At 47.3% G+C, this 13,620-nt stretch overlaps 2 protein-coding genes across 2 annotated transcripts; both read left to right on the forward strand.

The window, feature by feature from the left end:
• Window positions 1-7,157: 7,157 nt before the first annotated feature.
• Window positions 7,158-8,390, forward strand: LOC103650536 (uncharacterized). The gene has a single exon (XM_008676111.4). The coding sequence runs from the start codon at window positions 7,374-7,376 to the stop codon at window positions 8,046-8,048; it is 675 nt and encodes a 224-aa protein (XP_008674333.1). The 5' UTR covers window positions 7,158-7,373; the 3' UTR covers window positions 8,049-8,390.
• A 521-nt stretch (window positions 8,391-8,911) lies between these two features.
• LOC103650538 (putative nuclease HARBI1) lies at window positions 8,912-13,140 on the forward strand. Its single transcript, XM_020550305.1, has 6 exons — window positions 8,912-9,004; window positions 9,087-9,165; window positions 9,340-9,396; window positions 9,491-9,550; window positions 11,772-12,546; window positions 12,631-13,140. Exons 5-6 carry the CDS (start codon window positions 11,772-11,774, stop codon window positions 13,059-13,061), a joined length of 1,206 nt encoding a protein of 401 aa, XP_020405894.1. The 5' UTR covers window positions 8,912-9,004; window positions 9,087-9,165; window positions 9,340-9,396; window positions 9,491-9,550; the 3' UTR covers window positions 13,062-13,140.
• Window positions 13,141-13,620: the final 480 nt, after the last annotated feature.

Consider the following 13,620-nt stretch of genomic DNA (forward strand, 5'->3'; position numbering starts at 1 on the left):
CGGCAGACAATTCAACAACAAGGCAGAGCGGGTGAAGCAAGAGCTATGGGTAAGTCTTCCTCGCACTATATTGTTTAATAAGTCGCATTTGTTGCATATTCTTGAAATAATGTATGGATACATCGTCTTTGTATGTAGGATTCCTTCAGGTGCGATGCTGGATACGAGGCCAGGGCGGATGTGGTGTCTACGACGTGCTGTAAGAAGCTCGTCGTGGACATGCACTACGAGGCGCGCATCCAGGCCATCGTCACTTACCACGGCTCCGTCCTTGGGGAGAAGGTGAACAAGAAGGACGCCCGAACCATGTCGTTGACTCCGGACCAATACTTGCAGGTAAATACAAAACTTTATTATTGGTACTAAATATGGTTATTTTTTTCTTCTGATATGCTGTGTACTTATATTTTTTTAGATGATTCCTCATTGGTGCGCCGCGCATCCTGAGTGCTGGGAGCAGATGGTGCAGAGGTGGTGCTCGGCTGAGTGGGATGAGGCGCACAACGCTAGCCGGGAACGGCGTTTGCTGATGCAAGGTCCCTCCCACCATCAAGGCAGCCGCAGCCTGGGAAAATACGCGGAAGCATGGGTACGCGCTCTTTTTTATTTAGGTGTATAACTTTCGATTAGACATGATTTCTAACCATCTCGTTGGTTTTCTCGCAGTCGGCGGCACATGGTGGCGCGCCTTGCTCCACGTTCTCGGCATATGCCATGGCCCACAAGGGGAAGGCGACGTCCGACGTCACCTACAACCCGGATGACGGGCCCGAGGCGTACACCAACCCCGCCATCCACAGCCGACTCAGTGAGTACACCGCCATGGCCAAGGAGGTCCATGGGCCAGATTACGATCCGAGGACCGAGGACATCGACGGAGATGTCCTCATGAGGGTCGGAGGAGGCAAGAGGCATGGGCGGTACTGGATTGCCGACGGGGCAATCGACTCGTCCTCCACTCCCACTCTCTCTCAGGTGCAAGCAAGGAGCACGAGCGCGAGCCCAGCCATACGACCTCGGCAGGACACCTCACAGCATCGTATCCAGCAACTCCAGGTTATTCCTTATCTATTCATCGTTCATTGATTTTTATATATCTTCTCTTTGCATTATCGTAACATTAGGGCGAAATATTACAGACTCAACTAGATGATGAGAGGAGGCAACGTGAGGAGCTAGAGAAGAGGATGGCGGAGATGTTCGCGTACATGCAGAGCCTTGGCGCCGCACAGGGTCATGCTCCACCACCTCCGTTGTTCCCTGCAGCTGACCCTACAGAGTTCACTACTCCTGTGAGTATCAAAATTTTAGTACTGCATGATATATATTCATATGTTCTCACACATACAATCTGTTCTCTGTGCAGGGTCAATCGGCGGCGTCGAACAACCCTCATGCTTCGTCCAGCCCTTCGCCGAACCAGTCCAGATGCCCACCTCGTTGATGATTTGTTTTGTGATGATCCAGACTTACCTTTATGAGTGTTGGTGATGTTTGTTACACTTTATCTTGTGAGATACTTGGTGATGTTAGTGATGATGCAGACTTGTATCTGTTTTGTGATGATCCTGACTTTAGTGAGACTTGTGATCTGTTTTGTGAGACTTTGTGATATATATGGTGTTGATGATAAATGTGTTCATTCTGTGATGTGCTTGATATATAATGTGATGTGAATGATATATATCTTTTGTTTGTTTGGATGGAACAACAAAAGCAAATAAAAAAGGGACATCCTGGTCACTTTGCCGAGTGTAACACTCGGCAAAGGGTTGCTTTGCCGAGTGCTATGACAGTGGCACTCGGCAAAGAAGGAAACCTGGGAACCGGTAAAGACATCTTTGCCGAGTGCTGACAGTGGCACTCGGCAAAGAAGGAAACCTGGGAACCGGCAAAGATGTCTTTGCCGAGTGCTTTTGCCAAGGCACTCGGCAAAGATACTGGCAAAGGGGCCCACTGGAGGGTTCTTTGTCGAGTGCCAGTCCACCAGACACTCGGCAAAGAAACCTCCTTTGCCGAGTGCCTACTAGGGCTCTCGGCACAGGGACTGGCTGTGGGATCCACTGGACCAGTCTTTGCCGAGTGTCGCCGTAGGCACTCGGCAAAGGATCCGTCACCGTCACTTGGCGCTGTGACGGTGACTTTTCTTTGCCGAGTGCCAAATGGCACTCGGCAAAGTCTTTGCCGAGTGCCCGACAAAAAGTACTCGGCAAAGAAGCTGTTGCCGATGTACAGTTCGTCGAGCGTTCTTTGTCGAGTGTTACACTCGGCAAAGCCTTTGCCGAGTGTAAAATAGCCTTTGCCGTGTGTTTAGAACACACGGCAAAGGAGCTGATTCCGGTAGTGAACATCCGAAGTTACAAACACATGTAACAAATTGAATCTAATACTTTTGGTTTTTTCGGTTCTTTCGGTTCTTTAGAGTGTAGAACCGAAAATATATCAGGCCTGTTTGGTTCAGCTTTTTTCTGACCAGCTTTTCTAAAAATCTGGCTGTGGGGAGAATCTGGCTGTAGGGAGAATCTAAGTATCATTACGATTACGTGTGGAGTAAGATAAAGTTGTTCATATGGCTCATGATTTAGAAAGTGACGGATTCCTACTATTACAACGACTCAACCGATTATGTGTTTATATTGTTTTTTGATGGTTTTTGCCCCCAACGAATTTTATAGAAGCTCGCTGAAAAACTGAACGTTTGGCAGTCCGCAGCAGCTTTTGGTGGCCAGAAGCTGCCAGAAGCCGAAACAAACAGGCACATCATTTATTTCGGTTCTCAAAAAACTAGAACCAAATTTTATAACGGTTCTTTCGATTTGGTTAGTTCGGTTTCGGTTATTTTGGTTCGGTTTCTCGGTTCCAGTTCTTTTTGCCGAGTCCAACGTGCAATCCCTCTCCCGACGGCAACGCAACGGGCCAACGGCCGGTGACACCACAGTTGCGTGTGGCTATACGGTGGATCGGAATCCGGTGGTCTAGTGACGTATACGTCGCGCGGCCGGCAAGCCGCCGAAGTACACGCGGTTGAGGCCGCCGTTTGGCTGCTTCCCGGCTTCTCCCACCCGGCACAGCCGCACCAGCCGCACAGCATTAGTGCAGGCACATGCATATGCATGGACGCCTGCCGCTGGGCACGGGCACGGCAGTGAAGAAATGCAGCTGCAGGCGAGGCAGGAAACGCAACTGCCACGCGCTTTGCTATTGACCATGCACGCAGCTGCGTCCATGCATTGAATTGCCAGTGCCGCGTCAGGGTCGAGAGCTGCGCTCGAGACGGACACGGACGCATGGCAAAGGCACGGCGGAGGCCGAAGAAGGAGACGGTGGCGACTCTGCCAACTGCCGTCCGCTAGCTGCCCCTCTTCTGCCTGCGCTCCAAGATCATTAACCATGCATGCGCGATGCGTGTCCTACCTCGCATTGGATCAATCGCCCGTGCGGCCATGCTTCCTCAGGTAAGGGAAGGAACGGATCTAGGCATATAGTGCTGGTAATATGGGTCGGGCTTTTCAGGCCAGCACAAGCATGGCCCGAAAATAGGTGCCCAAAGAATGGCTCAGCATAAAATAATACGGGCCGGGCTAGCACGGCACGAAGGCGGGCTTAGGCCGGACTTCAATTTTCGGCCCGTCGGGCCCTGGCACGGCACGCATAGATGGGCCGGGCTTGAGCCGGCACGGCCCAATTAAGCCCAATTTATTTAATTTCTTTAATTTAGTAAGATATCAACTTTATATTATTGTTATATTTGGAGTTTATGTGGTCAAATGATGCTAGAATTGTTTAATATTTTTAATTTAGTAAGCTATGAATTTTATATGGTTGCAATATTTTGATTTTATGTGGTCAAATATACGATCCGGGCTTGGGCCGGCACGACCCAAAGAAGGCACGACGTGGTTTAGGGCTGGGCTGGGCTGGGCCACTGTTTTAACACTTCGGGCTGGCACGGCACGGTCCAAAAATCTTTTGGACTTTGTTGGCCCGAACCCGTTTGGCACGAATCACGATGGGCTTGGACCGAGCTGGCTCAACCCGGCCCAATTCCCAGCACTATGGGCATACATGCTTGTCGCGGCACGTCAGCGTGGCAGCGCCGTGCATGTATCATGGCGTTGGCGGCCATGCATCCTCGGCACTTCGCCAGTCGGCTCAGCTCTAGCCAGTATAATAAGCTGATATAGACGGACTATAAGAATGTCACATCAAATTTACAGTGATATAGAAAAAAAAAGAAATGGTAAGAGAAAACATATGGACTGCTCACGGACTCTCTAAGAAAGTCCGGTGGACCAAGTATAAATGTGTAGCTTATATCATACGATAGTTATTATATGATTATAGTTTTAGTCAACTATATGTAACATGACATCATTATAAAGTCTATTCTGAGGCATATTATCAAACTTGCTCTTAGGGTTTTTCAAGGGCATGTTTGGTTTGCATGGTATTTTTGCATTTTAAAGCAACACCATGCATGGTATTGTATAATACTATGGTTTTGAAAGTCAAAAGTTGTTTGGTTGGTGCTACCAAAACACTGATACCATGGTTTACCCAAAACTGCAGTATTTTTTTGGAGTTTTGGATACTGAGGTCTATACCTCAGTTTTCCATGGATTTCTTCAGTTTTGGTTGATATACTGTGGGAAAGAGAGGGTTGAATATTGTATTCCTAAACTTTGGAACCAAACAAGCACCAGTTTCCATAAAAAACTATGAAAAAAACCATGGTATTTGTGTCATGATGTAAAACACGGTATTTTGAAAGATTTTTGTTCTAAACAGGTCCTCAACCTCCGGGAACCCCACGCGGCAGTGACCGTCAGCGACGTTGGAGGATCTCAATCCACATCCTTCGCTGCTCGGGCAAGAATTCATTCAATGCGGTGCAAGGTTGGTTGTGAAAGTCGCCGTTCCACTCCATCAAAGCAAACCGTTGCGTCGCATTTGACCCTGTGGACACCTATGATTTCAGCGAATGATATTTACATTTACGGTTTCAAATCCATTTATTACTAGAAAATATATAATTAATTTAATAGCACTTACTTCATCCGTTTCGTTTTAGTTGTCGTTAAATAGTGTAAAATTAAACTATCCAGTGACAACTAAAAATAAACGGAGGGAGTAGTTGATATCACATGTATTTGATAAAATCTTTTATTTATAATCGATTAAACCTGGGCTACGCTACGCCTATGCTATGAGGGAACGTTACATGTGTGCTGCCGAATTTGACTGTATCCCTGCCACGTCGCTTCTTTCCTCCCAACCAACTATCGCCCATTTATGGCAGGGCAGGTGGTCGGTGGGGGCGTGTGTGCGGTTGGGCTACGCGCGCGGCGAGCGGCGGCCGGATCCCCGGTGGACGGCCGGATCCGCTCTGTGCCTGGGACTGACACGGACAGCGCGCAGGCACAGCGCCCAGTCGCAGTCGTACTCAAGTCAGATCGATCGGGCACTGGTGCAGCACTGCACTGCTAGAGGATCTTTGGGAGATCGATCGGGCACTCGTGCTGACGGCCCAATGGCATTAGATTTAATAGGAATGAGGAGGTCGTATAATTAGTTTTATAACTAAATTATATTTATAATCACTTCTTTCTCCTTTTAGGCTATCCGCAGCGGCTTCCTAAATTTTCCCCCTATATTACTTTTTTGCGTCACATCATCAACATTTCACCCCCTAAATTTTCATCTCCCGCAGCGATTCCCCCTATATTATCCCCTATATTCCACTACAACTATAAAATATTATTATCTAACCCTATTCATCTTTTATTTCTTTTTTTTTGTTCAACTATTAAATAGGGAAGCACTGTGCAAGGGGGCGCTACAGTGCTCCCCTTGATCTGGGGGACGTGCGCGTCCTCCCCTACGGCTGTAGCACGTAGGGAGCCGTTTAGCACGCGCCTTTGGAGCGTGAGCGTCACTCTAAATGACTATAGGGCTAGGGGAGCGCGAGTGTAGCGGATGACGCTGCAGCTAGCCTTATATCAGGCGCAGCTACTTCTACTGCTATGACGTCTATCTCCATATATAGAGGCTAAATTCGAATACCACTAAAATTCTTGACCCGACGTATGGACGTATGGTCGCTCATACGATCGTGACCATGTCGGCAGACCACCAATCTTCCGACTTGATCATGATGAGGTCGCAAAACAGCTACTACTACGTACTGACTATTACTTCTGTATAATATAAAGCACCGACTATTGTTTCTGTATATCATGAACATGTATAGTACTACAGTAATGTAAAATATTCTATGATGTATTTTTTTAATATTATATAAGTACTTACGGTGGTATGCACTGTGGTACATTTTAGGTCGTTCATATAGTATCTATGCGATGTTTTTTTTGTTGTTGTTTCCATTATATTTTTTCTTTTTACTATTTTTATTTCCTCATGCCATGTTATGATGCCCACATAATTTGGACAGAGGTTAATATATAGATTATATGTTGAAATGACTTTCTACTTTTATTTTGTCCTCCTAAATATTTCACTAATAGTAACATGCTAGGCCATTAAAATCCCTTCTATCGATCCTTAGAACTTTGTAGCTTGTATCTCTTCGAGTCTTCGACTCTTCCACTAGACTCGCAGACGCATGGACTTTCAACAGACCTGCGGCGATGTACGTACTAATCGGATCTGTGATTTCCGGCTCGATCCTAAAACGGGAGAGCATGACTTGGACGCGTTTTCCGAGAACCATAGCTTTCAAGTATAATAGCCCTCTAACTCAACAAGTGATGTAGCTGTTCGGACTACTACAACTACAATCTATTAGGACAAAATACTGTAAAAGCTAAGCTGCAACTAGATTAAAGCCGCAACAAGCCACAACAAAGAAGATATAGAGTTAATAATAAACACTCATATAATAAAGTTGGTTATCGGTTGATTTTTAGATAATCATTTGTCTTTTTCTCTTTCATTCTTTTGTCTTGAAGTTCGTGTAATACCTAGCTATTGCATGAGAACCCACTTCCTACTTTTTAATGTCTATCTGCTCCACATAAAAAAAAATGCCATACAAACCCATCATTATACATGCTCGTATACGTATACATCACTCACAAGCATGAATTCATATATCGCAACCCCCAACCACACCCCCTCCTACTCTGCTGTTGCTTCGCCTGCCCGCCTTTAATTTCGTCCTCCAATCAAATTTAAAGAAAAATGCAAATCCAGTGAAGTAGCCAAGGGACACACACTCGGTTTGTTTCTACTAACACCACCCTCTCTCTATATAAGCCCACGCACATTGTGCTTGTGCCAAAGCAGTCCAAACACGCAACGCAACACTCGCCTTCCCCTCCCAACCCTCCGAACCGAAGCAGCAAAGCTAGACGATGACGCTGACGATCCCGGACGAGGTGCGCGCCAAGGCGGAGGTGTACGTGGGCGACGCGGCGGGGCAGGAGAAGACGCGGCTGCTCCTCCAGGAGACGGGCCTCCCGAGCGGGCTGCTCCCGCTGCGGGACATCATCGAGTGCGGCTACGTGGAGGAGACGGGCTTCGTGTGGCTCCGGCAGCGCCGCAAGGTGGACCACTACTTCGCCAAGGCCGGCCGCCACGTGTCCTACGGCGCCGAGGTGTCGGCGGTGGCCGACAAGGGCCGGCTCAAGAAGATCACGGGCGTCAAGGCCAAGGAGATGCTGCTGTGGGTCACCCTCCACGAGATCTGCGTCGACGACCCGCCCACGGGTAAGCTCCACTGCAAGGCCATCGGCGGCCTGTCCCGCAGCTTCCCCGTCGAGGCCTTCGAGGCCGAGGAGCCGGCGCCGCCCGGAGCCGGCGGTGTCGTTCCCAGGGACGCGGAGGAGGAGGAGGAGGTGGAGAAGGAGGAGGGGGAGGGGGACAAGAACCCGGAGCAGGAAGCGGCGGCCGAGAAAGACGGCGACGCCCCCGCTGCCGCTCCAGCCCCTGAGGAAGCAGAGAGCAAGGCCGAGGAGAAGGCCGACAAGGAGGTGAGCTCGGCCGATCCGGCGGTGGTGCACGCCGAGGCGCTGGCCGCCAAGAACTGATCATCGCGGACGATCCATATGGGATGCATCCAGCAGCCGTACGTGCACGGCGTACCTACCTACCCACCGGGCCATGCCCATTATTACTATTTACTACGTACTACTGTGTCGTCTCGTCTGTCGCATTATATTCCTTATTATTATTCACAGCAACCACATCGTCGAGACCAACCAACTCAAGGGAAGCACAAACCTCCAATTCCATTCAGAATAATCATCCACGCATCATGCTATATATGTACCCTCTTTTATTTTTTTCTCTCTCTTTTAAACTTGCTGCTGTTATTTGTTATTTGAATTAAAGTTACGTATACCGTATACGTACGTCAAAGAGTACGATCAGTATGTGTCCATGGGTTCATGCTTTTTTTTCTTGCGCGCTCTGGCCGGCTATAGAGCAAGCGCTGCGTGTTGTTGTTGTTGGCGTCTACGGAGATCCGATGAGAGCATGGCAGTTCCCACTGCACTGCACCCACCATTACTCTGTCCAGCTACCACCCACACGTGCGCGCGCGCGAGCAGTACTCTCAAGCGGGCTTTGCGGCTGTTTGGTTCAGCTTCCGGGCGGCTTCTGGCCGCCAGAAGCAGAAGTTGGAGCCAAACGCGCCGCTTCTCGTGCCGCTTCTCCACCACGCGCTTCCGCTGGAAGCCGTCCGCGCACTTAACGCCTGAAGCGCCCGTCACTTGGCTTCGGTTCGAAGCCGCGCCCACTTCCCTAGGGTTGTAGCCCACGCGACGCTCCCCCGCAGCCGCCAAGCCATCGCGCCGCCGCCGCGAACCCATCGCGCCGCCGGCGTTCCGTCTCCTCCCCGCATCGTGGTACGTACGGCGAACCTCCGCCGCGCCGGTGTGATCTACGACGCGTCTCATTTTCATGTTCCGTAGGGTTCGCGCTCCGAGGACGCAGCCTCATCCCCGTCGCGAAAGAAGCTCTCCCCCCGTCGTCGTCGTCGCAGGTACGACCTCTCTCCTCGGTCCGTGTACCATCTCATTCACCACCGCCGCCACCGTCGTTCATTGACAGTAAACTGTTGCTAGGGTTGCCGCACCTAAACCGGCGCCGTGGGTCCGTCGTGAAGCTTCCTCTGCTCCACCCTTTGCGTCGTCATCTGCACAGGTACGGTGGTGCTCGACTCGATCCAAACCCTCGCCTCCCCCATCCGGTAGTGTAGCTAGGGTTCGTCGTACCCTTTAATTGAGTACACGTCCGCCTAATCTGCAGTTAATTCATTGGACGAAATAGGGTATCGATGGTTGCAGTAGCTAATTGTATGTCCAATGTTGCCTGCAGTTTGCCCTTATCAACTCGCTGTCTTCGTCTTCGGTTCCAATTTGCAGTGCAACCAAGGTACTCTCATACACATTAGTACTTGTTCCGGGACTAGTTCTTTGTATGTTTCGCACAATACAGTTTACGAAAATCATGTTTATGTGATGTTCAGATCTCGGGGTGTTACCTGTTTGTCTCTCTGTTGCATCACAGAATCTCCACTCCAACGAAGGTGATGTTCACATTTAATTATTTTCCCCTTCTTGTCATTACCATTGTGTATGTTAAGCAGTAATTGTTCATATGTTCACGTTTTTTGTTTACTCCATTCAAACTGTGTTTGTAGTGTCAAAAGTACAGAAGTTAGTAGTAAATGTTTGGTATAGCCTCCTTTGTTACCAGCCTAGGCACTGGAAAAGTAAGCCAAATTTGTGTACATAGTCCCCATGTCTGCTATACTAACGACCTAATAAATCCACATCAGATGGATTCAGCTGACTCCATAGCCGACAAGGCAATTGGAAGGATGCAAGAGATTTCGGACAAGATATTTTCCGTAGCGAGGGAAACAATCCGTCCTGGGCGCGGATTGACCTCATTTGATGCTACCAAACTACGTGTAGCTTTGGAGGAGATAGCTTGCATGCTGGAGCAAGACTCTCTGGTGTTGCAAGAGCATTTGGACATCGTGAACAACTTTAACATCCCGGTTGACAGCAGCTATGAACCTTCTACCTTGTCGTCACCACCCCCCTCTGACGACGACCTGACTCCACATTGGGACTTTGCTGAGCATTTCCAAAACTTCTGGGGAGTTGAATATGACTCCGATCAGATGCCTTCGTTTAGTGACAACGATGTTTAAGGTAGAAGGGAGTGAACCTTGGAGTTAGGTGTTTCAATAACATGGTTGAGTCCCTTAGCTTTTGTGCACTAAGTGCGTAGGGAAACAGGGAATCAGTTAGTTCTTTTGGTTAATGGGCTCGTGTACATGTGTTCCCTGTCATTTTGTCTCCAGTACCTGTTTATTTATGGTTCTCGTTGTGTAATTATGCAAATTGGAATCTTAGTACTTATGGTATTATGTGAACATAATATGGCCAGTATATTCTTCATCTTTGTTGTTGTTTTTAATCCGAAAACACTACGGATGTTGAACACTATACACTTCTTATGCACTAGATGGACAAGTCCGGCAAAGTTATTGCAAAGTGGGATAGTAGAGCAACAAAAATTTACACAGAAATTTGTGTAGAAGAGGTAAATGCTCGGAACAGGCCACAACAATTCCTAAATGCCGAAGGGTATGCTAACCTCATAAGGAAGTTTAAGGAACGCACTGGGCGCACTTACACCAGGGATCAAATGAAGAATAGGTGGGATTCGTTGAAGAGAATGTTCACCCAGTGGAAAACTCTGAATGATAGGGCTACAGGTCTTGGTCGAGACCCTCATACTGTTCAATCAGTGCCCCAGATGAGTGGTGGGCCAAGCAAAATGAAGTAAGTTCATATTTGTTTTCGTAGAGTAACATTAGTATTGGCCATCTAAAAGTAGGACTACGAATTGGTGCAGGCAATGCCAGGCTGTATTATGTTCAAAACAGCCCCCCTAGAGAATGAGGACGAGCTAAAGGTTATGTTTGGACCAATTGTGTGCACAAATGAAAGAACCCTGGTGCCCGGCGTCGAGGATGCTAATTCTTCTTCTGATGATCATTTGGAATACACTTTAGGTGGGGGTGAAAACAGCACACCTGACCCCTGCACAAATGCTACTGGCAAGCGTAAGTTGCGACATGATTCCCCTAAACCAAAGAAGAAAAAAGATTCGAGGGAAGAGTACATGAAAAGACTTGTGGCGGCTTTTGAGTCCCGCTCAGTTACCACAAACAAGTCTATTACCTCTTCTGACAATGACCCGGTTCGCTTAGAGATTAAAAAGCAGCTGATGCAAGTGAAGGAAGATGGATCACCTGAAGGGAGCGAAATACATTTGTTTGCCACGCATCTTCTGATTCATAAGAAGTATAGAGATGTTTTTGCAAACTTGGAGACAAAGGAAGGAAGAATCGCTTGGCTTCGCAATGCTTACGAGTTAGAAACTAAAAAGAGCAATTAGCTGGTGGACGTCGGACAACTGAGTCGTACATGTTTACTATTATCGTTGGTTGTGTTTGTCATCGGACACCTTCAGCCGTATATGTTGAGTATGTTAGTTGTGTCTGCTTAATGAGTCCTGTCGTGTCAGTTTTCGTTAGTATCATTCTCGCTTTGAAACAGTTTTCCACAAATTCGAGTTGAACATGTATGACAATAATCAGAGTTGTAACTTTGTTACCTATGTGAATCTGTGAACAATTTCGTATGACTGTAAACTGTTCGGCTTCTTTAATATGTGTTTATAAACTGTGCTTACATATGTAATTGTGGCTCTTGGTTGTCTGCATGCAGATGTGTGACCGTTTTGAACACACATCTGATGATGACAAAGATGCACACACATCTGATGATGAAATGGATGCACACACATCTAATGACGAAACAGATGCAGAATTGCTTGTTGCACTTTATGCTGTTGATATTTGGGGCGGTCATTTCAGTCGGGCTCCTAGAAGAACTGTGGTCGAATCTGGTATTCAATGGGTACAAAGAACGTTGGAGATTAGTAACGACTGTTATGACATGTTTCGGATGCGAAGAACTGTTTTTCGACGATTGCATGACACATTGGTACAAAATTATGGGCTGCTGCCAAGTAGGGGTGTCAGTACTATGGAAGCTCTTGGCATATTCTTGTGGGCATGCGGGGGACCACAATCGTTTAGGCAGATCAGAAATAAATTTGGTCACTCATTGGAAACAATTAGCCGCAAGTATAGTGATGTCCTTAATGCACTTTATAAGATGTCATCTGACACAATCAAGCCAAAAGACCCTAATTTTGTGGAGATTCATCATCGTTTGCGAGAGGCGAGGTTTTGGCCACACTTCAAGGATTGCATAGGCGCAATAGATGGTAGTCACTTCCCAGCGGCAGTGTCGGCTTCGGAACAAGCGAAATATATTGGCCGACACGGTTACACGTCGCAGAATGTAATGGCGGTATGTGACTTCGATATGAGGTTCACATTTGTGGTGACAGGATGGCCAGGTTCCGTACATGACACAAGAGTACTACATGATACTTTAATTACTTATGCGGACAGGTTCCCCCATCCACCGGAAGGTATAAAAATATTTTGTTCATTAGTATAGTACAGTAATATCTTATGGCATATGTCCGTAACATTTGTATTTTGATTGTATGCAGGTAAATACTATCTTGTCGATTCGGGTTATCCAAATAGAAAGGGGTACCTTGCACCTTATAAGGGTCAGAAGTACCACGTTACGGAATGGCAAAATGCGAGGCAACCTATTGGGAGTAAAGAAGTTTTCAACTATGCGCACTCATCGCTGCGAAATGTTATTGAGCGATCATTTGGGGTGCTAAAAATGAAGTGGAGAATTCTATTAAGTCTCCCTTCATTTTCGCTTGAGAAACAATCGAAGATAATTATTGCATGTATGACACTGCATAACTTCATTAGAGATAGTGCTCTACACGATATAGATTTTGATGACGTAGGACCTAATAGCCTAAGTCATGATCTACCTGCAGGTGAGAGTAGTACTAGCACATCTGATGAGTTAGACATGAGTGATTTTCGAGATGCAATTGCAAATGCATTAGTGTCGTAGTTAACTTAGTGCAGTTGTAACGGTACTTATGATGTAATCAACTCCACTAATTAGTTTGTAATTAACTTTATCTGCGTTATGGGTTTCATTTTATCGTTTTTTTCTAAGAGAATCTGCAATTTGAGAATCTGTATCCAAACACGTAGATTCTGACGAACAACTTTTCTGCACAGCTGCCGAACCAAACACCTAAATTCTAACCACCAGCTTTTCCCAACAGCCAGCTTTTCCCCACAGCCAGCTTTTCAGAAAAGCTGGCCAGACAAAAGCCGAACCAAACACGCCCTTTGAATGCTAGATCGGACGGGACGCGCATTCAAGTGGCCTGGCTCACTGGCTGGTGCTGGAGTCGATGATCGCTGCTGCTGCTGGCTGGATCGCCCCCGGCCATCATCGCTGGCTCGCTGCCGCTGGCTGTTGCTAGGGATAAACAATTGATCAAATTGCGATCAGATATTACAATTGTTTACCCACAAGGCCACAACCATATTAACGGTTTCAACCAATGTCCACCCGCGACCATATTCACATATAAAAATTTATATCTATGTCCGTGCCT

The sequence above is a fragment of the Zea mays genome, chromosome 3 (assembly GCF_902167145.1).
Source record: "Zea mays cultivar B73 chromosome 3, Zm-B73-REFERENCE-NAM-5.0, whole genome shotgun sequence".
Lineage (NCBI taxonomy): Eukaryota > Viridiplantae > Streptophyta > Magnoliopsida > Poales > Poaceae > Zea > Zea mays.